We start from the raw sequence: 23,851 nt of genomic DNA, 5'->3' as shown, positions 1-23,851 counted from the left end.
CTACAGGGTCACGGGGGTCTGGTGAAGCCAATCCCAGCCAACACAGGGTGCAAGGCAGAAAACAAACTCCGGGCAGGGCACCAGCCCACCGCATGGCACACACACACACTCACACCAAGCACACACTCGGCACAATTTAGAATCGCCAATGCACCCAACCAGCATGTCTTTGGACTGTGGGAGGAAACCCACGCAAACACGGGGAGAACATGCAAACTCCACGCAGGGAGGACCCGGGACGTGAACCCAGGTCTCCTTACTGCAACAAAAATGAAAACAAAAATAAAAATATATAAAAACTAAAAATTAAAAAAAAAGGTATGTTTCATTTTTAATCAGTTTAAAGACTCCAGACACTTCTGCCCAGCTATAATAAAATTGATGTGCCGTTCAGCAGACACTCTGCCAGCTCAGTCACTTCATTGTCATCTTCCCTTTCCCAGCCGTGTGATTTGTTGACAACAACATTCCTCTTAGTCATTTAAAGTGTCAAGAAAGATTTTAATTTTACAAAAGGGATTTCGCACTACCGTGTGAAGGAACAAGTAAGATGTTGCCAAACAAAATGCAAACACCGAGAAGTAAGCCAAAGCGTTTTTCACTCGTGACGCATATCCAAGGTCGGTCCCGAAGGCTTTTCAAATAAGACGTTTGGCTGATTAGCAAATTTCACAGTCATAGCTTTTGAATTAAATGATTTACCTTAAGTGCAAAGAAAGCCAGCAGCTCCTCCTAACTCACATCAGACGCCATGTGCAGCCTGTGACTTGGACCCGAGGAGATGCTGCGTGCGTCTTTAGTCCTCAGTCACAGTTACAGCTAACTGCTGTGTACTCAGGAGTCCCAAACATTTCCAATAATGCCCACAAGAGGGAGATAAACGATCAAACCCTGGCTAGTAACTGAACGGAATGAACCTCGATAAAATATAAAGGTATATTATCACAAATTCATGGTAAGTACATGAAGCACACAAGACAAAAAGGAGCTGCCAGCAAGGACAGTACGAGGTGAACAAGTCCTGATATACAGTCCAATGGCAAAGTCAAATCACAGAGCAAATTCCTAAAAATATCAAATGAATCCCAAAAGAACAGAAATAAATTAAGCAACATTCATCAAACACCCAAGTAAATTCAAAACGAAACAGCAGGAACTGTGGGAGACCCTCCAGATTTATAAAGCAGGGGGCAGCTCTTGGCAGTCATTAGCAGGAGGCCCGCCACCTCTTGGACGAAATGCCAGCAAACACACGGAACACAACAAAAGCAAGTTATGGACAAAACCAAATCTAAACAAATGAGCAAAAGAGACCTGAAACGTGCACTTGAACCCCAGCTTAAGACGTGACACAATCATACCATCACATATAAAGAGACAGAAATCACCTGTACCTAATAAATCTGATTTACACCCTGGACATGAATGAACGGCAGCTATGAAAGTCGCCCGACGTCTTGTGACGACACAGTCCACTCCCCCCACCTGGCGTCAGAGTTTACCAGTTATGCAAAATTATCTCCTTCATATGCTTCGCCATCTCGAGAAATCGTTGAAATCCGCTAAAATGTTTTCCATAGCAAATTTGCCGACTATGCCATTATCCTTGTTTGGCAAATTTTTCCCTGAAAATTTGTTGTGTGGTCAGCTTAAATTGATTCTCCCCCGAAGTCCCATAAAACATTGTGAGGGCAGAGTGACATCACAGAGCTGTAGTAGCCAGTGTTGGACGGGGAGGTCACTGCCTGATCTGTGCTGCCTGTCCAGTGTTTACATGGCATGTTCACTGTAAGTGCAGTCCACCTGACGCTTTACAGTAACGGGAGGCGAGTTAGAGTAAAGATTCAGCTGCTAGGTACGGTAACTAGGGAGACAAAGGGTGAGAATTTGGGAGAGGATTTAGTGTTGGATGGCATCTGAGTGTTGGACACCTTTAACCTGGATGGTTAGGTTAGGGGATAATCACTCCAAAGAGCATGCACTGATACTCTCATCTACCAATACTTAAGTGAAATATGTCTTATCCATACAGAAATATACAATTATATATCTCCTCTGCCACAAAATATCCATTATATAGTGCCATACATATTCAAAAATATTATTTAAACTCTATTTAAAAACCTATTCACTTCTGCAATAAAAAAAAAACATTTCTACGAGCAGGGGTTCAAATAAGACTGCCCCCTACTGGTCATGTACAAAAATGAGGTGTTGCCTAATTTTATTTTTATATTTTTTCTTTCTTTATCCCATGAAGTACTTTCAGCTACATTATTTTATGAAATCGTGCCATATAAGGAAATGTTTTTGTTGTTGTTATCTGTGTCAATAATGACATTTTTTTTTCCTTTTTTTTTTTTAACGCGTTTATAACCAGTGTTTCATTTACATCATACGGGGTTTGCCTACAGGTACCCCAAATCTTTGATTGTCTGTGCCTTCCCTTACAGTGTTGGGAGTCAACCTGTTAAAAAGGTTTGTAGTGACAAGCAGAAAAATCCTGTGCTGCAAAACCTCCAATCACAGGGCTTCTTCTTAAAACACCCGCCCCCCCCAACTCCTCCAGTCCGTGCATTTTAAACCACCGCTGGGGTTCCAGGGAAAGAGCAGAAGGCACTGAACAAAAGACTTAGTGCTGAGAGAAAGTAAAAAGCTAAAACTGCTGTCACCCGATCTGGAGCTCAGTAGCACAGGAGAGCTGAAGCCTCATAATTACTTTGCACGATGTGATGAGTGCAGCGACAGCGGAGACAAACGCACCCTTAGACCACCGCAGATACTGGGCTATACAAGTAAAATGCATTATTAAGTGCTGCTGTCTGCTATGATATCTTTCTGTCATTCTGAAATTCCATTGACTCGGGCACCGCCGCGAGGGGCAGCCTTTCCAGCAGCTCCGTGTATCACTTTATCTTTCTACCTTTTTTCTCTATTTCACTGTTAACTCCTACCACTTTCTTTTATGAGGACTCGTTCCCTGGACACTTTTTACTGCTTGGAGATGGATTTTTACACACCGAGACTCATCTATTCAAGTAGTCAACGTCAAGCGCTGAGAACAAATGCCCACGTTGGTGTGGTTCCCTATTTACCCGACGAGGTAAGAAGGCGGTATCGTGGCAGCACAGCCGGCACTAAGATAAAAGCCAAGTGTCTAGCGAGAAAGTGGCGCTACAAACCTTCGGTGCCTTCTGTGATCCTGGGAAATGTGAACTCACTACCAAATAAGATGGACAAACTGGCTGCTTTATGGTTTTTTTTTTTATTCTTATACTAGCAAAATACCTGCGCTTCGCAGCGGAGAAGTAGTGTGTTAAAGAAGCAATGAAAAAGAAAAGGAAACATTTTGAAAGTAACGTAACCTGATTGTCAATGTAATTGTTTTGTCACTGTTGTGAGTGATGAGTGTTGTTGTCATATATATATATATTTACACACACACACACACACATAAACATATATATATACATACTGTACCTATACATATACACATATATACATACATATATATATCTACATACATACACAGCTATTTCGTATCAGTGCAATACGCTGTTTGTTAAAACGGTTGACTCCCGCTCAATAACAAATCAAATCATTCAGTTGTCTTTGCTCAGATGTCATTTTAGAGCTGGACGCCTGGCATCTTTTTTTGGCCACAAGTTCGTTTATGTTTGGTGTGAGGTTCTGTGTTGTGGAGATTCTCAGGATGGATTGCAGGTGCTCATCAGTGAGGCGACTTCTGTGTGCTGTTTTGTTAGTCTTTATCACTGAGAAGAGCTTCTCACACAGATATGTGCTACCAAACATGCACAAAGTTCGAGCCGCATGTAGACGGACTTTTTTTGTTCTTCAAAGTCACCAAAGCGCCGTGCAAACTCAGTGCGCTCAGTTTATCAGCAAAGTGCGTATTTGGGAACACCGTAGTGACGACTTGGTTTAACATTACTTGGCAACAGGGAAAGTGAGGCAAGGTGCACTTGGTGCATTTGTGTCTCCCATAAAAGCAGCTTCACTTGAAATCACTTTGTGATTGTGCACGGGTTAAAACGTCCGCTGAAGTGTCAGATTCTTATTTAATTATGCTGCTTTCTGTATCTTCTGCATTGCATTCAGGTTACCCTGATGTTTTGTCTCATAGTGCCGTCTTAGATTAAATTCTGTAATTACAGCCACATTAGCTCCACAAATGAGACACACGGGTTCAGTAAACATATACTCAGCCTCCCATCGGTTTTTAAAGGCTCTATTTTCAGAATCAACTTTTCTCTTCAGCATCGTGTGAGCTAGCTTCGCAATAACTTGATTAACTCGGTAAGTGTTCGGCAAGGCAACTGAAGCGCTGCATTATGGGATCTGTAGTTTATTGTGTTACCAGCGCTTCATATACCCGGGCTTTAATAACAATAATACAGTATATAAAATGATCTCGGGCGGATATAATTACACGCCAGGCGGATGTGGCCCGCGGCCCTTGAGTTTGACACATATGGACTAAATAGAACTTGAAAAGATATATTTTTTCAAATGTGATCGCGCAATTCAGATAGAGTTGACGCGCACTACAGCCTGCATGCCTCAATAAGTCATCCTCCCCTCGCTCTTACTTTTTTACCGTTCATCTAATGAATACACTGAGTATGGCTTTACCAAAACAATCATTGATGGCGAATAAAGTATCCATTATTCGAGTATGTAGATCGGGATATATATATACATATATATATATATATATATATACCCGCCCATCGCAGCGGAGAAGTAGTGTGTTAAAAAAGCTAGAAAAAGAAAAGGGAACATTTTAAAAATAACGTAACATGACTGTCAATATACAGTATTTGTTTTGTGAGTGTTACTGAGTGTTGCTGTCATCAAGGATTTGATTATCATTATTTCTTTCAATCAGGTTCGTATTTGTAGGATGTGTTGTGTTCAAGTTACATTCTGTGTTTGTCAATCGCTGTAAAGATGACAGGTTTCATTCATCGATTCGTTTCTTACTGCATCAATAAACAGCTCGTCGTCTTCTTTATCTGAGACCTGACACACTGCATGCACGGGTTTTTTTTACACTGTCTTCCTTTAGCGGGACATTGACTTTTTCCACCCCACGGCTGTATTTAATGTTAGCTAAGACCCGGCACTTAAAAGTTTCTCTCACAGTTTCGCTGAGTTTGTACCAAACACCACCCTGACCATCTCATCTTCCTCTCCATAAGCACAGTCCTTCACCCGTGAATATTTACCCGTGGCAGTTTGCTATTGGATTGCCGCTGACGGACGGCCTTATATGGGCAGGCACTAAATTACAAACGCCAGCGGCAGCCTGTCTATGAACTTAATTTAAAGTGTAGGTTTACATCGTGCTTTGTTTCCGAAGTAGCAGAACTCATGAATATGGTTGTATATGTCACTCGCTCGCTTCTTATTGTTTCGCTGCCTTCTCAATTATATAATGCATGTTTTCTTCAGCGCTTTTTTGAGGTCTTCCTGGTTTTCTATGTACTGCGTGATTACGTGTGAGGCGTGATGATGTCACACGATACTCCGCCCCCACGGCGTTGAAGCTCATCTCCATTACAGTAAATGGAGAAAAACTGTTTCCAGTTATGACCATTACGCGTAGAATTTCGATATAAAACCTGCCCAACTTTTGTAAGGAAGCTGTAAGGAATGAACCTGCCAAATTTCAGCCTTCCACCCACACGGGAAGTTGGAGAATTAGTGAGTGAGTGAGTGAGTGAGTGAGTCAGTGAGTGAGGGCTTTGCCTTTTATTAGTATAGATTTTTTGTTCATTTTTCCTTGGGATTAATAAAGTATCTATTTTCTGACTGCTACCGTACATCACTATATGGCACAACAACTTCAAGTAGAATTTAGATAAGCATTGTGGGCTACAAAAAGGCGATGTGTTAAAATGCCACAGCTACATTCTGGAATGTCCTGTTTGCATTTCCAATTAGACACCATTGCTAACTTCCTTTAGTTAGACCAGCAGTCAGGTGAATGCACAAAAGGGGCCGCTGTGCAGCATTGTCAGTGCTTTACTGGCTGAATTCCATACTCAAGCGATTCATTCGGGTCACCCTGCTCACCAAAAGTGGCCCACTAGGCACTTGGCATTCCACGCCAACAAGCTGGGCATCTTACCCATTTAAAGTTTGAGAATGTGTGAAGATCGTTTTGGCCCCAAGGCCTCTTATCGTTTGCTTTACCAGAACTACATTGGCGAGCGAAGACTATCCTGAGGGAAACTTCAGAGGGAACCCGGTTACGAGATAGTTCAATTAGTCTTTCGCCTCCATACCCACATCAGATGGCCGATTTGCACGGCATGACCGCTGTGGATCTCCACCAGAGGTTCCTCTGGCTTTGCCCATCCCAGGCCTAGTTCACCATCAACAGCAGCAAATACGGTGTAGACAAGCATTGTGGTCTATGGATATATGCGTTATAACGCAATGGCGATTTTGTCACAGCACGTTAGCATCTCTAATTACACAGGGATGTTCAGTTTAAGTTACTCATTTAGATGTGCAGTCAGAAGGCGGATGCTGGGCAGTCTTGCCCGAGCTTTGCTGGTGTCGTTAGATTTGTTGATTCGGGGGTTTACAGCACCGAGATCTGCCTCTCCTTGGGTTTTTCGTTATCCTCTCTCTTAACTGCAGTCCTTTTGATAGAGTGTGTAGCTTTCAGTTCATACATTCATGAAAGGAGCTGCCAATTCAAGCTTACAGACTCCTACATTGTCATAACACATAACAGACAGCCCACACAGCGCTGCGACAACATATCACTCACGTTCGCCACTCGTCCACCGATGCCATTGAATGCCAATGTATGATCTGTTGCTACAGAAAGGTTTTCCGCCCCGTTATCAGATTATGCTGATTTTTAAAGCGTGCAAAGTCCTCTCCATACAAGCGACACAAAGGAGACTTTTCAACTGAAGTCAGTTCATCGGAATCAGAAGCTTGCCGTCTGTTGGACCAGGGTAACATGATCACCGCCTAAAGTTCACAAGGCGTTGGATTGGTTTAGAAATGTGACACTCAATGAAACATCTAATTCATAGGCTGCCAACCTTTATTGGTTCAGAGCCCACTTTTCCAAAAAGTGATTCAATAGCGCCCACCTTGGGTGAACTATACTATACTACAGTCATATGAAAAAGAGCCCCTCTTAATTCTTTGGATTTTTGATTCTCATTGGCTGAGCTTTCAAAGTAGCAACTTCCTTTTAATATACAACATGCCTTATGGACAATGTAGGATTTCAGCAGTGACATTAAGATTATTGGATTAACACAAAATATGCATCATAACAAAATTAGACAGGTACATAAATGTGGGCACCACAACAGAGATATGACATAAATTCTTAGCTGAGCCTCCTTTTGCTCCTTTGAGCCTCTCGACGCTGTCCTCCTATAGCCTGTGATGAGTGTCTGGACTCTGGATGGAGGTATTTCTGACCATTCTTCATACAAAATCTCTCCAGTTCAGTTCAATTTGATGGACAGCCTGTTTCAAATCCTCCCATAGATTTTCGATGATATTCAAGTCAGGGGACTGTGACGGCCATTCCAGAACATTGTACTTCTCCCTCTGCATGAATGCCTTCGTAGATTATGAGCTGTGTTTTGGGTCATTGTCTTGTTGGAATATCCAACCCCTGCGTAACTTCGACTCTGTGACTGATGCTTGAACATTATCCTGAAGAATTTGTTGATGTTGGGTTGAATTCATCCGACCCTCGACTTAACAAGGACCCCAGTCCCTGAACTGGCCACACAGCCCCACAGCATGATGAGACCTCCACCAAATTTGACAGGAGGTAGCAGGTGTTTGTCTTGGAATGCGGTGTTCTTCTTCCGCCATGCAAAGCGCTTTTTGTTCTGACCAAATAACTCCATTTTTGTCTCATCAGTCCAAAGCACTTTGTTCCCAAATGAATCTGGCTTGTCTAAATGAGCATTTGATACAACAAGCGACTCAGTTTGTGGCGTGAGTGCAGAAAGGGCTTCTTTCTCCTCACCCTGCCATACAGATGCGCTGAATTGTAGAACAATGTACAGATACACCATCTGCAGCGAGATGTTCTTGCAGGTCTTTGGAGGTGATCTGTGGTTGTCTGTCACCATTCTCACAATCCTGCCTCTTCATATCCCGCTCCTGTATTTTTCTTGGCCTGCCAGACCCAAGTTGGTTTAACAGCAACTGTGCCTGTGGCCTTCCATTTCCCGATTCCATTCCTGACAGTTTAAACCTCTGAGATGGCTTTTTGTAGCCTTCCCCTAAACCAGGAGACTCAACAATCTTTGTTTTCAGATCTTTGGAGAGTTGCTTTGAGGATCCCATGCTGTCTGTCACTCTTCAGAGGAGAGTCAAAAGGAAGGAAGCACAACTTGTAATTGACCACCTTAAATACCTTTGACCACTCATGACTGGACACTCCTGTCTATGAGGTTCAAGGCTTAACGAGCTCATCCAACCAGTAATCAGCATTGAGCAGTGACAGGCATTCAAATCAGCACAATGACAAGGGGACCCACATTTGTGCACAGCCAGTTTGTCACATTTGATTTAATTTCATAAAACTAAATACTGCGTCACTAAAAATCTTTGTTCGGAAAACACCCGAGTCCTCCTAGGAAATGACAGACATACCACTGTTATCATTACTGTTGAAAGGAGAGTCGATTATTATGCAGGCTGAGAGGGGTGCACAAACTTTTTCATATGACTGTATATATTGAAAAACAAGGACAGCTTTTTAAATTATTTTACTAGAAGATATTAATATATTGGTGTGTGTCTCAAAGTATGATTAAAAAAATTAATATAATAATATTATTAGTGAGAGGGCTGAGCTTGGTGGGATGACACTAATTTTTCGATGTTTGGTGCCATTTTTCTCATCAGCAATCTTAAATAGCCGCAATCCACTACTGACAATCGCTTTCTTTTCTTTGTTAACAGATTGTTGACCGTGCTAAATCCTCATTCGGCTAAATACAATGATGGGAGACTTGTAGATCGTCTAATTCGTGTCGCCATCATGGAAAAGTAGTGTTTCTTCCCAATGAAGAGGCCTATCCACGAGAATGAAAAGATTTGTTGTTTGGTGAAAGTGAAATCCACACGTATGAGCGGCAGAGACGTGAAGTGGCGGGCACATAGCATAAGCCGGGAGGTTGGCGAGTGAAGCGAGTTCTTAGTTAGTTAACTTAGTTTTTAATAAGTAGGTCCATGTAAGTTTTCCTTCGAATGTCATCTGTGGGTACCGCACTGTAATTTTAGGTTTACACTTGCTCTGAAGGAATTTCAAAACAATCTGGTATTGAGAAAAAACTCCTCACGTACAGTATTTATAGTAATGTTCAATGAACCTGCATAGATTTGGTCCTCTGCACATGCGTTAATCTCGTAAGGACTTGCATGATCTGAGAATGCAGGACTTGTGCAAACCTGTAAATATAATGTACCAATACCTACTATTTAATACAGATGGGTCTTTCTTAATGGACATTTAGAATAATTGGTTGAAACGTGCGTTTGATGATTTTTAGCATTAATAAAACTTTTCAGTGCGTTCTTGCGAGTATTGCCCAAGGGGGAGGCAGCTGGTCCTCAACGCCTCTTTAATATGTCTTGGACCAGAAATGCCCCCTTAGATTTCTTCAGTGCCCACCGGTGGGTGGTACCACCCCCATTGAGAACCTTAGGTCTAATTGTTCCCATCCACTTTTAAGCAAAATTCACTCAAAATTATACACCGGACGTCAGCGAGACTCGTGGTCTGATGGTTTGTAATCTCCTTTTGATCAGCCCTCCTTTGTATTATATTAGTGCCGAGGGGCAGCGTGTTACATATCGATCATTCATCTATCCATCCATCCATCCATCCATCCTCTTCCGCTTATCCGAGGTCGGGTCGCGGGGGCAGCAGCTCAAGCAGAGAGGCCCAGACTTCCCTCTCCCCGGCCACTTCTTCCAGCTCTTCCGGGAGAATCCCAAGGCGTTCCCAAGCCAGCCGGGAGACATAGTCCCTCCAGCGTGTCCTGGGTCTTCCCCGGGGCCTCCTCCCGGTTGGACGTGCCCGGAACACCTCACCAGGGAGGCGTCCAGGAGGCATCCTGATCAGATGCCCGAGCCACCTCATCTGACTCCTCTCTCTACTCTGAGCCCCTCCCGGATGACTGAGGTTCTCACCCGATCTTTAAGGGAAAGCCCAGACACCCTGCGGAGGAAACTCATTTCAGCCGCTTGTATTCGCGATCTCGTTCTTTCGGTCACTACCCACAGCTCATGACCATAGGTGAGGGTAGGAGCGTAGATCGACTGGTAAATTGAGAGCTTTGCCTTACGGCTCAGCTCCTTTTTCACCATGACAGACCGATGCAGAGCCCGCATCACTGCGGATGCCGCACCGATCCGCCTGTCGATCTCACGCTCCATTCTTCCCTCACTCGTGAACAAGACCCCGAGATACTTGAACTCCTCCACTTGGGGCAGGATCTCTCCCCCAACCCTGAGAGGGCACTCCACCCTTTTCCGGCTGAGGACCATGCTCTCGGATTTGGAGGTGCTGATTCTCATCCCAGCCGCTTCACACTCAGCTGCGAACCGATCCAGAGAGCTGAAGATCACGGCCTGATGAAGCAAACAGGACAACATCATCTGCAAAAAGCAGTGACCCAATCCTGAGTCCACCAAACCGGACCTCCTCAACGCCCTGGCTGCGCCTAGAAATTCTGTCCATAAAGTTATGAACAGAATCGGTGACAAAGGGCAGCCCTGGCGGAGTCCAACTCTCACTGGAAACGGGCTCGACTTACTGCCGGCAATGCGGACCAAGCTCTGACACCGGTTGTACAGGGACCGAACAGGCCTTATCAGGGGGTCTGGTGCCCCATACTCTTAGAGCACCCCACAGGATTCCCCGAGGGACACGGTCGAACGCCTTTTCCAAGTCCACAAAACACATGTAGACCGGTCGGGCAAACTCCCATGCACCCTCCAGGACCCTGCTAAGGGTGAAGAGCTGGTCCACTGTTCCTGTCAACATGTCGATCAACACAAGCAAATTTACTGTACTCTGTAAACGGGACAATGATGACTCGATAAACTCAATTAGGGTTAAAGCCCTAACCCCAATGATAATAATCTTCATTTCAACAATCTGTGAAATGTTCTGAGCCAACACAGAGCAAGCAGCGCTATATTATAATAATAATAATCTAAAACAAACATTTCAAAGCGTAACAAGAAATGAATCAAATGACAATACAATAACAATCAGCCCACAAAAACACAGCCAATTGAGGTCACCATCCAAAGAGACGGTCGCCCATAAAGGAGGAGACACTTACTCTTCTTCGCCCGTTCTTGCTTTCTCATCTCGGATCAGGTAGACCATCCCAAAGCTCCCACTGCCGAGTTTTTTCTGGATTTTGTACCGCTTTGCTATCAGGTTCCCCGTCCATACAGTAGGCGACGCCTGCTCTCTGCAGACGTCCTTGGCTTGCAGGCGTTCACGAAATTTCGGCATCCTGTTGTACGGTCAGATGAAAGACTCCCTTTTCACTCGAGGTTGTTCTTCAGGAGAACGGCACTGTGCTCTGGAAATGAGAAAACGGCACACTGGTAAATAAAACAAACATCCATCCATCCATTATCCAACCCGCTAAATCCCAACTACAGGGTCATGGGGGTCTGCTGGAGCCAATCCCAGCCAGCACAGGGCGCAAGGCAGGAAACAAACCCCGGGCAGAGTGCCAGCTAAAACAGCTTCCATACCCGCATAAAACCTTCAGCACGCGGGGATAAATAAGTCGGATAACTTTGTTGAAGTTGTTTTTCTCTATCGTGCAAAGAGTTTCTTTATGCAAATATCACAACTTCGGTGCTACCAAAACAGCTCTTTACCGTTTTATATTTTACAGTCGTTTACCTCGCCATTTAACAATTTTACACTGTAAAATTAACTGCAAGGGTGGCACGGTGGCGCAGTGGGTAGCGCTGCTGCCTCGCAGTACGGAGACCATGGAGTTTGCATGTTCTCCCCGTGTCTGCGTGGGTTTCTTCCCACAGTCCAAAGACATGCAGGTTGGGTGCATTGGCGATCCTATATTGTCCCTAGTGAGTGCCTGGTGTGTTGGTGTGTGTGTGCCCTACGCCCTGCCCGGGCTTTGTTTCCTGCCTTGCGCCCTGTGTTGGCTGGGATTGGCTCCAGCAGACCCCCATGACCCTGTAGTTAGGATATAGCGGGTAGGATAAGATGGATGGATGAAATGAACTGCCATTTTTTTCATTGTAGCACTTCAAAACCCTGAGGTTGTGGGTTCAAATCCCACCACTTACACCTGTGCCACCCTGACATCACCTTCTGGTGCTCCAACTCGAAAAAAACAAAAGAAATGAATCAGGCTGCGTCACTAATGTTGCAAGTCTCGTTGCGTCATAAATAATAAGGAGTACTAATACAAGGCAACAAACTGCAGAATTGTCATACTCTACGCACACGATGGGGTCTCTGAAAGTTGTGTATTTCAAGTTAAATCAATTAATGCGAGCGTCATGGTGAAAATGTGCGTGTTCCTAGTATAAAAAATGTGTTCATTCTGAGTGAGATTAACACAAAATGTGCGAATCATGAGAAGAGTCCGCGAGATACGCTTCTGTTTTAAAGAAACTAATCGGAGGAGTTGTTTGTGTCACCGTTTATTAATTGTGTTAAGAAGTTGATGTCAATACAACTACAAACAGGCACATAAAAACAGCAAACGTCATCAGTTTAAGTTAACTTAAATTTGATAGATTTTAAGTAAATATTTCCATTACTTAGTTTTTATTTTACTGCTGATATAAATCAAGACCTGAAGCAGCTCCATTTTCTTTCAGGGAGAGTTCAGCCCGATGACTTTACGGAGAGGGCGGCCGGCACACTTCTGGTCGCCATCGAGGGCTCCTGGTCGCTTGTCACGCCGTCGCGCTTCTAATTTGTTATTTCGCAGTTTCGGGTGTCACAACAAGTGGCAGATTAGAAACGTGACGCTTCGGGCGGCCTGTTAATTACCAGAGCAGACGTTACCGTAAATCTCAAATCAAAACGATAGGAAAGATTGACTTTTTTTAAGATATAAAGTTTTGAAGTTATTTTTGCAAAATCGGAACTTTTAGAGGGTGTGTTTATGTTAGGTTAACAATTAGAATGGGAATGCTGCTCCTTTCTAATTCACCTAAAACGACTTTCGCATCATACAAAATCAACTGAAACACCAATTTATTAGGAAGACAGAGGAGCAGGGTGACTCGCACCGTGCTGGTTCAAAAAGTGTCACTTCTGCACCTTTCACTTAAGTGCGTTTTAATGCTTTATTTCTGTTTATGCAATAACAATCATCTCAAACGTTATCTAGTAAATTACAATCAATACATTCACGAAGGCAAATCAGAAAAAGCATGGTCACCGTAAAACACCGTCACCCGTGGGCTGCAGACTAAGGCACGTGCGCAGCTGGGCACTTGGCAGATCCACAGCGCACTTGCAGAAGTCCGCATTCCGTAAGAAAAGGCAAAACGTGCGGTCGCTTCATTACCTGACTCGCTTTCTTTAAACATTCGAGGTTTCAGAACTCGGCAGGTTCCACGCACAATCCGTCAATCCATTGTTTCATCCGCTCGCATTTCATTATTTCTAGCTTCAGTGTTTACACTTGTGTTACCATGGAAACGGGGCGGGTGGGCCACCACGCTTAACGAGTCGTCTTATTAACGAATTGCATGGGGCGGAGGCACTTCCATATAAGGGGGTGTGGGCGTGCCCTGGCGGCTTTTCAGGAGAGAAAGCGCATTTGCTGCGAACTACTCGCTACAACAGACGGGCACGTGAGACGAAGGGACGTCCCAGGAGACGAAGGCGAAGGCTGCAATCTTATGGGGACCGTTTTGGAGTAAAAATAGAAATGACTCGAGGGTATGTGAAGATGAGCAGACTGAACTGAGCTGCTTTTTAGAAGCTATTTTATTCGCTCCTGCCAGCTACTCATTCCCGCAGCTTATGCATGGCAGTTATGCATTCTTTATTTACAGCATGGAACAATTTTTTACAAGTTATACGCTCACTGAGCAGATTATGAGGAACGCCTGTACACCTGCTTAGTAATGTAGTTTAATCAGCCAATCACGTGGCAGTAGCGCAAAGCATACATTCCTGCTGATTCAGGTCAGGCGTTTCAGTTCATGTTCACATCAAACACTCCAGTCCTGGAGTGCTGCAGTGGCTGCAGGTTTTCATTCCAACCCTTTTCCTAATCAGTGACCAGTTTTCACTGCTAATTAACCTTTTAATAGCCCTGTTTTTAAGGATTCAGTACTCTGAATGAATTATTTTCTTCATTAAATGACAGCCAAATAGAAATCAAATGTGAAACAAGTCAACAGATGACCAGCTAAACTGGGACTTCAAACTCCAACTAATTTCACTCCAACCAGTTTCTTAATGAGAAGCCAATTCTTGCTGTTATTTAAACTCGTTATTTGATTCTATGGCTTGTAGATGCTGACACAGCAGACGTTTCCATAACTGTTGATGTTTCTGTTTTTTCTAAGAACATTGTCAAAACGTTTTGGGGACCTGAGAGATCAACGTTACTGAGACCGTCACCTTTCCTTATTTTCAGATATTGTGTGACGGGCACAGGTGAGCTGGTCATGTGGCACCTTGTTTTGTGTCTCATTATTGTTTGGCAGCTAATTAAAGAAAAAGAAACAACTAAGGGGCCTGAGTCAAGTTAATTAAAATTAAGGCAAAAGAATTCTACTTCTTAAGGAGTAATTAGCAGCAAAAACTAATGAAGAAGATGGTTAGAATGAAAACCTGCAGCCACTGCGGCCCTCCAGGACCGGAGTTTGCCACCTCTGCACTAGAATGTGATCTCAGTGATTTCCACTGTGGCATGAGTGTTGGTGCCAGACGGGCTGGTCTGAGTATTCCTCTAATTGTTGATCTCTTGGTATTTTCATTTACTCAGAATGATTTGAAAAAGAAAGCACGCAGTTGGTGACAGTTCTGTGGACAATTAATGAGACAGGGCAGAGAAGAACGGCCAGACTGATGGAAAGTAACATTCAGATAACCAATCTTGTACAACTGTGGAGAGCAGAAAGCATCTCGGAATGCACAACACGTCAAACCTTGAAGCAAATGGGCTGCAACCGCAGAAGACCACGTCGGGTTTCACTCCTGTCAACCAAGTACAGGAAGCTGAGGCTGTGGCGGACACGGGCTCCCCAAAACTGGACCGTTGAAGACGGGATAAACATAGGCTGGTCTGAAGAATCTCAGTTTCTGAGGAGGCACACAGAGAGTAGGATCAGAAGCTGGTACTCATAGCATGAATCTGATTTGTGTCACCAGTCCATATGGGGAAAGTTCTCTTGGCACACTTTGGGCACTCTCTCAGAAAGAGAAAGAGTCTGCAGAGAGAGTGTCGACCTCGTCGAGAAGTTTACTTACCTCGGCAGTGACAGTCATGTGACTCTGGTGACTCTCCCAATGAAGTCAGTAGATGGACTGGGAGAGCAAGGGGTTGTCATGAGGTGCAAAAAGGATGAAGGTCCAAGTCTTTAGAGTCCTGGGGGCTCATGCATAACACAGTGCGTAGAACGCACACTATAACATGGCGTAAGCACAAAAGCGGGAATGTGCGTACGCACAGAAAATTCCAGATGCAGGAATCTGTGCGTACGCAAACTTCCAGGTTCTTCTGCTACATAAATCCCAATCAGCGTGACAAGTAACACACGTGCACGCGCCTGCTGCCCCACCCCATCTCCTCTCAGAATTACACCTCTTTGAATATGCAAATCAATAGAAACAACCCTTAAACTCAGCCTTCTGTGAAAAGACAATAGCAAAAGAAAGGGGGGAAATAAAACCCAGTGGAGGAAAAGAAAAACGTAATTTTGTTGGTTTAAACAGTGGGATGAACAAGAGAAGGAAGCTGATCGAGTGACAGAGGGTGTCAGAGAAACTCGAAACTCAAGTTCACAAAGTCGCACAGTCGCCGTGGAAAGCCGAGTTGTAGCCCACCGTCTGAGTGTCATATGAAAGCTTATTAGGGTACAGAGAAAAAAATAGGGACACGGTAGGGAAAAAGCACGAAATGTCAACTTCATTCTCGACATTTCCACTTTAATCACGTAGTTTATTTGTAATTAAAGTAGAACATCATAAACTTCATCTTAAAATCGTTTAATTAACCAGTTTCTCAAATCACATTGTAATTAAAGTAGCACGTTAAATGCTTTGTTTTGTATTTGATCTTCTATGTGCTCTGTGTGTGTGAATCACTACTTGCTTTTTAAACTGGCTCTCTTCCTCCAACTGGACACAGAATCCATGACATTCGTGATATTACAGCTCTCTGAATAACTAAAATACTGAGATGTATACGTGATGTCATTTTCATGATGATAGGAGTTAAAGCACGTTATTAAACATGGGAACATGGTGCGCAGTGATTGTGTGCGACCTTCGATAAAATAATTTATTGCAGCAGTACTCAGGGGTGGCTCTAGGCTCGTGGCGGCACTGGGCAGAGGAACAATAGGTGGCTCCTTCGCCCGCCAATGTCAATATGGTGTCTTATACACGGTGGATGGCCACGTCCGTTGCAGACACTGAATAGCCGCCTCGTGCTCATGACACAAGCATTTAACTTTTGCCAAAATTTGTCGCTGCATTTTTAGCTGTGTCGTTATTTTCTCTTTCTGTTTTATATTCAATATATATTGCCGTGGTGACCCCTGGGATTTGGCGGCCCTGTGCAGGTGCCCAGTTTGCACATACATATATTGGCGTGGCGGCCCCTGCAGTACTGTCTCTTTCAAACGTACTAACCACCAATTCCTGTCCTTCATTTTCTTTCTCCAAGTAACCGATCGCCACACAATCAGCTCTGCCATCTGTAAGCTTAGAACGCCGATTCTTCAAAACTTTTAAAGAACATTTAAATATCTTCGTAGTACGTGTTTAATTATTTTATTCTTTATGCCAGTCCCAGTGAAGCTTACAGTGCGGGGCAGGAACAATCCGTGAACGGAGCGCCAGATCCTTGCTACCGTAGCGACACCGTGTCCTTTAATTATTAGCAATATAGATTATTTAAATAATATTAAAGTTTTATCTGTATAATATAATCAGCATATTTTGCTGCATTTCATCTTAAAAATGATATCATCATCATATGTAAATACGTGCTTTATAAAGTGGCGCAGGTTGTGCGATATTATAACTGTACTGCAAGTTTTCAGGGTGGTGATTGGATTTATAAGTACCAACAGGTCTACTGGAGCACCTGATGGACTGATGGAGTGCGTTTAGAGCTCTTGGGATGAAACTGTTTGTGAACAGCAAGGTCCGTACAGGAAAGGATCTGAAGTGTTTGTTGTATGGGAGCAGTTCAAATAGACAGTGTGAACGGCTGAGGCAGCGTGTGCTTGATGCTGTATAATGATAATTCTCTTTACGATCAGCTTCTCTGAGTGGTGCAGTGAGAGTAATATGGAAAAAGATGATCCGCTGTGGCAACCCCTAACTGGAGCTGAAAGAAGAAGAAGAAGGTGCAGTGAGAGTAACAACACTAAAGCAGCTGTGGTATTTAGAATAGTTTGGCCATTCTGTGGACCATTATATTGTTACTGGTTAATTACAATCAGATGCCTTAAACTAATAAACAATATGCGGTGTGACGGACAGCCGGGTCCCATGCCCGGCCGGGACGTCCCCTGTTGTGTATATTCCGGGGGAGCCACCATGGACACTTCAGTACCTCCCCCGGGACGCTTGGTGGCAGCCTCCATGGCGGATGGTGATTCCCCAACCACCCACAGGGCTCCATGGGAGATGGAGTCCTCCGCAGCCTGGTTGAGGGCTAGAGTGACTGCTAGGGGGAGCTGTAGGGACCCCGCAGCCTGGCTGCTTGAATTCTCAGCCCCACCCGGAAGGGCAATTAGGACCAGCTGGTCAACCAGCTGGAACTCTTCCGGGTGGGATATAAAAAGGGCCAGCCACCTCCACTCGAGGCCAGAATCGTGAGGAAGAGGATGAGGTTGCCTGGGAGGAGTGGTGGAGCAGGAAAGTGTGGTTTTTGTGTGTTTTGTGCTTGGGACTGTGTTGGGCCGGTGGGACACGGGGAAGACATGTGCCCACGGCTGAAGAAAGAAAATAAAAAAAAGTATTGAGTGTGAACACGTGCCTCTGCGTAGTCTGTGCCGGGTCAGGCGCTATATAGCGCCTTTATCACAGCAGTTCATTTCAGTGTATTTATAAAGCCGCGTCAGTAATGTGGACCTGAAAAAGAAAGATAAACCACACAGGAACTGTAGCACTGCTTTGACGCTGGGTGCTGCCAGTCTGTAAAACCGTGTGCAGAACTTGCGTACGACAGGGTATGAGGTACCGTGGAAATGTGTGTGGCTTTACGCCAAGTTTAGGTTTTATACATCGTGATTTGAACGTGGAAAAGATCTTACGCAACATTTCTGTGCGTACGCACCGTTTATACAGGAGGCCCCAGGTGCTTTCCGTTTTGTGAGACATGGACGCTATCCAGTGACCTGAGATGAAGACTGGACTCCTTCATGTGTGTCTCTCCGGAGAATCCTTGGGTGCCGCTGGTTTGACTTTGTGTTGCACATGGAGTCCTGAATGAGGCACATGACCTGCATTGTGAGGGGGCAACAGTTACGGCACGACGGCCATGTGGTGGGATTCCTTGAGGGTGATCCTGCTTAAAGGACCCTCATTGTTGTGGACCTGAGTTGCTGGACCAGGCCCAGGGGATGCCCACGTAACACCTGGCTGTGGCAGATAGATGTTCATTTCCATGGGGTTGGGGGACTGGACCGCGGGTCTGCCTGGGGCGTGGCCAACTGGGATCCCAAACTTTTACATTCCTAATCTTGAGCTAGTAAAAACTGGTGGCCTTTTAATTAATCCATCCTTATCATTAAGTTGACCCACATATTAACTGAGCACTTCAGTTTCTCGTCATTTCTTGTTGCACAAGTACCCCGTAAGGTTAAAAACTCAAAGGCAGCTTCACTGAGAAGGGCTAAAGCTGCTGGAGCTGGAGATGGGCAGGCGGCCTTGAGCAGATAAGCACAGCGCTTCCTAAAAAGAAAACATGCAAGCCTTTACTAAGTAACCCTTACATTCTTATATTGCTCAAAGCCAGCTGATATAATCCATTTATTTTAACTTGATTAACTAAGGTATTAATTCATCAGGAAGCATTGACATATAAACTTAAAATGTCTATACGTGCGAACGTGAAAGCTTATTTGGTCTTATTAAAATGAAGCCTTCACAGCTGCATTCTTGCATTTTCAACACAATGGCCTGTTTTAATTCACTCAAACAACAACAGCAACATTTATTTGTATGGCACATTTTCTTACAAATGATGAGCTCATGATGAAGGAAGAGGAAAAAAAGAATAAAATAAATAAGAACTAAAATAAGGGAACACTAATTAACGTAGAATAAAAGTCAGGTCCGATGGCCTGGGAGGACAGAAAAAACAAACAAAAAAAAAAAAAAACCTCCAGATGGCCGAAAAAAACAAAAAACAAAATCTGCAGGGGTTCTAAAGCCACGAGACCACCTGACCAGCCCCCTCTAGGCATTCAACAACAACAACAACAACATTTATTTATATAGCACATTTTCATACACACAGTAGCTCAAAGTGCTTTACATAATAAAGAATAGAAAAATAAAAGACACAATAATAAAACAAAATAAGTCAACATTAATTAACATCGAATAAGAGTGAGGTTCAACGGCCAGGGGGGACAGAAAAAACAAACAAAAAAAAACTCCAGACGGCTGGAGAAAAAATAAAATCTGTAGGGATTCCAGACCATGAGACCGCCTGACCAGACCCCTCTGGGCATTCTACCTAACATAAATGAAACAGTCCTCTTTGGATTTAGGGTTCTCACGGAAGGGCTTGATGATGATGATGGTCACGTAGACTTCTGCCTTTTAATCCATCCATCATTGTTGGAGCCTCATGAAGCTTTGAGTAGGTGGAGGTGGCGCAGGCCACCACCACAAAGAAACAGAAAAAGAGAGTAGGGGTCAGTACGGATTGTAGAGCCACCATGAATAGTTATTATGAAGAATTGAACATACAGAGTATCAGGATTAAGTTAAATTAAATTAAATTGAAGTTATAAAAAGGCCATGTTACAGTAATGTGTTTTCAGCAGTGTTTTAAAGTGCTCTACTGTATCAGCCTGGTGAATTCCTATTGGCAGGCTATTCCAGATTTTAGGTGCATAACAGCAGAAGGCCGCCTGCCCGCCTCACCACTTCTTTTAAGTTTTGTTCTTGGAATTCTAAGGAGACACTCATTTGAGGATCTGAGGTTACGATTTGGAATATAAGTGTCAGACATTCCGATATATAAGATGGGGCAGATTATTTAAGGCTTTATAAACCATAAGCAGAATTTTAAGGTCAATTCTGAATGACACAGGTGACCAGTGTAGTGACATTAAAACTGGAGTAATGTGTTCAGATTTTCTTTTCCTAGTTAGGATTCTAGCAGCTGCATTCTGCACTCATTACAAGTGATTGATGTCTTTTTTGGGTGGTCCTGAGAGGAGTGCGTTACAGTAATCTAGTCGACTGAAAACAAACGCGTGAACTAATTTCTCAGCATCTTTCAGTGATATAAGAGGTCTAACTTTACTTATGTTTCTTAAGTGAAAAAATGCTGTCCTAGTGATCTGATTAATATGTGATTTAAAATTCAGATTCTACCTCACATAAATGACCTCAACCAGTCCTCATGGTATTCAGGGTTCACATGGAAGAACTTGATGATGACGGTCACGTGGACTTCTGGCCTTTAAATACCTGGGAGTGCAGCTGGATGATAAACTGGACTGGACTGCCGATACTGATGCTCTGTGTAAGAGAGGACAGAGCCGACTATACTTCATTAGAAGGTTGGCGTCCTTCAACATCTGCAATAAGATGCTACAGATGTTCTACCAGACGGTTGTGGCGAGCGGCCTCTTCTACACGGTGGTGTGCTGGGGAGGCAGCTTAAAGACAGGGACGCCTCATGCCTGGACAAACTGGTGAGGAAGGCAGGCTCTATTGTAGGCACGGAGCTGTTTGTTTGTATCAGTATGCTGCTGCTGGAGTATGTGAATTTCTACTTGGGGATTAATAAAGTCTGCGGTGGGTTGGCACCCTGCTCGGGATTGGTTCCTGCCTTGTGCCCTGTGTTGGCTGGGATTGGCTCCAGCGGACCCCCGTGACCCTGTGTTCAGATTCAGTGGGTTGGAAAATGGATGGATTAATAAAGTATCTATCTATCTATCTATCTATCTATCTATCTATCTATCTATCTATCTATCTATCTATCTATCTATCATATAGTGACTTTCATATCTATCTATCTATCTATCTATCTATCTATCTATCTATCTATCTATCTATCTATCTATCTATCTACAGTGGAACCTCAGGTAGACCCGAAGTAATTTCCCCCATAGGATTGTATGTAAATACAATTAATCCGTTCCAGACCGTACAAACTGTATGTAAATATATTCTTTTTAAAGATTTTTAAGCACAAAAATAGTTAATGATACCATAGAATGCACAGTGTAATAGTAAACTAAATGTAAAAACATTGAATAACAGAGAAAACTAACACTGCAAGAGTTCACACTACAGCCTTACGAACCGCTCACTATAAAAACGTTTTTTTAATGAGTTTTAAGCACAGGAAAAAAAAGGAACATTTGAAAAATCCTTAATTGATACAAAAACTAACCATAAACAACCAAGAAAACTAACCTTGCGTGAGTCGAGTTCTGGCATGAAGGAAGTGAGGAGGAACTGGGTAGAGAGGAGATTACAGTTTTGAGGTAAAGTCTGTGACAATGCGGGTTCACTGCACACTCCCATCTCGCTTCCGGGAGCCCTTAAACCCGTCACCGTCAGTAATGTTACCGATGAGCACGACAGTGAGGCACTACAATGGAGCAATCGGATGGTGCAAAAAAGTGCTTTTATTAAAAACAAAATTACAAAACAACAATCAAAAACAAAGTCCAAATTAAATAAAGTGCAGTGCTTTCAGAATCCTTCAATAAATAGATGATCCCATAAAAACAGAAGTGAAGTGGAGGTTAAAATCCAATAGAAAAAAGTCTTCATTAAATACCACGAGGTTAAAACAATGCTGGAAGCAGCCTCTTTAAAAACAAGCCCGGGGCCTTCTTTAACTGGTGACCCCGCTGCTCCTTCCTATCCAGGCTTCGCAACAGGGGAGCCACTCTACCTGCAGCTGTCCTTCCTTCTGGTCTGGAGACCTCCCGATTCCTGACTTCGGTCGGACACTCTCCAGACCGAGACTTGGCTTCCCTGGCGACCCAGACGCCCACATCAGGGAATTCACCACCCAAGCCTCACGATTCCGGCTGCCTTCTCGGCCTTACGCGGCCAGCCATCCTTCTTCTGGTCACTTCAGCTCCTTGATCGCTCAGCTGGAGTGACCACTTCCTTCTGCCCCACCGAGTGTCGGCCAAAACACCCCTGCTTGGGCTCACCATCCAGCGGCCTGCATGCGAGCACGCGCTCGCTTACTCGCTCACACCGGTTCTTTCCACACTGCTTCCTGCTTACTTACTCACTCCACAACCTCCGTCTTTCTTTTCTTTTTCCTCCCTTTAGCCGCCTCGCGCTTCTATTTATGAAGAGGACGTGGCAGCTGTAGCAATCAGCAGCCCCAGGACCAATTACGGATGTGGACGGTTTCCCACCTGTGCACTTAGGTGAGAAACACCCACGCCACGAATTCCCCTGGAACTGCTTCAGCCACTCAACCACTACGCCCCCTCGCTAAGCTGCAAGCGTGGCGATTATTTATTTAAAACTAGCCTCTTGACGTGAGCTGTGGACCCGCTATACCACAAAGTCCCTCTGTGCGATGCACGTCTGACTGAGAACAATGTACAGTACAATGAGAGACTGAACACGTGCGGAAATCACCGGCGCGTAAGAACCGGAAGGGAAACTGGCTTGTTTGTCACCCGAGTGTGTGGTTGTGAACAGAAGCAAAAGTTTGGGAAACTTTTTGGTCGTAACCCGATTTGTACATGTTCAGAGACGTTTGTGACCCGAGGTTTCACTGTACGTCTCGCCTGAAGAAGGGGCCGGAGTTGCCTCGAAAGCTTGCATATTGTAATCTTTTTAGTTAGCCAATAAAAGGGGTCATTTTGCTTGGCTTTTCTCTATCTTTAATCCAGCAATGGAAGGACAGCACGGTGCTTTGATCAGGTGGTGGGGGGAGCAGATAACCTCCACAGAAAACCGGAAAAAGAACAGAAGAGAAAGTAGGGATTAATACGGATTTTGAGTATGAACACCATGAGTAATAATAATTATTTGAATATACAGAGCATCAGGATTAAACTAAGATGAAGCTGTGAGAAAGCCGTGTTACAGTAATGTGTTTTCAGCAGTTGTTTTAAAGTGCTCCACCGTATCAGCCTGGCGAATTCCTATTGGCAGGCTATTCCAATATTTCCCTTGACTCACTAAGTTTAAAACGTAACAATTGGAGAGACAGATTGGCTCATTTATGAGCGAAGAACAGGAGCCTTTTTGCCTACAAATACATGGCGACCTTTAAAGCTACTTAGAAGAAATGACAAGCATAAGCTTTTAAAAGCTGTAAAAGTAATAATAGTAAAGCACCCTGATCCTTCATCTAAATTCTCAACATTATCAGCGCTCAGTTCTCTGATG

At 44.0% G+C, this 23,851-nt stretch overlaps 1 protein-coding gene across 1 annotated transcript in view; it reads right to left on the bottom strand.

Annotated features, from left to right (window-relative positions):
* The window catches only part of nek11 (NIMA-related kinase 11), a 302,567-nt gene extending 288,873 nt beyond the window's left edge, over positions 1-13,694 (bottom strand). The window contains exons 1-2 of the mRNA XM_039737379.1: positions 13,608-13,694; positions 11,379-11,627 (exon numbers count right to left, since the gene is read on the bottom strand). Of these exons, the coding sequence (XP_039593313.1) occupies positions 11,379-11,557 (179 nt within the window). The 5' untranslated portion in view covers positions 11,558-11,627; positions 13,608-13,694. The remainder of the gene's footprint in view (positions 1-11,378; positions 11,628-13,607) is intronic.
* Positions 13,695-23,851: the final 10,157 nt, after the last annotated feature.

The sequence above is a fragment of the Polypterus senegalus genome, chromosome 15 (assembly GCF_016835505.1).
Source record: "Polypterus senegalus isolate Bchr_013 chromosome 15, ASM1683550v1, whole genome shotgun sequence".
Classification (NCBI taxonomy): Eukaryota; Metazoa; Chordata; class Cladistia; order Polypteriformes; family Polypteridae; genus Polypterus; species Polypterus senegalus.
Note: the sequence above shows the minus strand (reverse complement) of the source record. Positions and strands in the feature narration are given on the sequence as shown.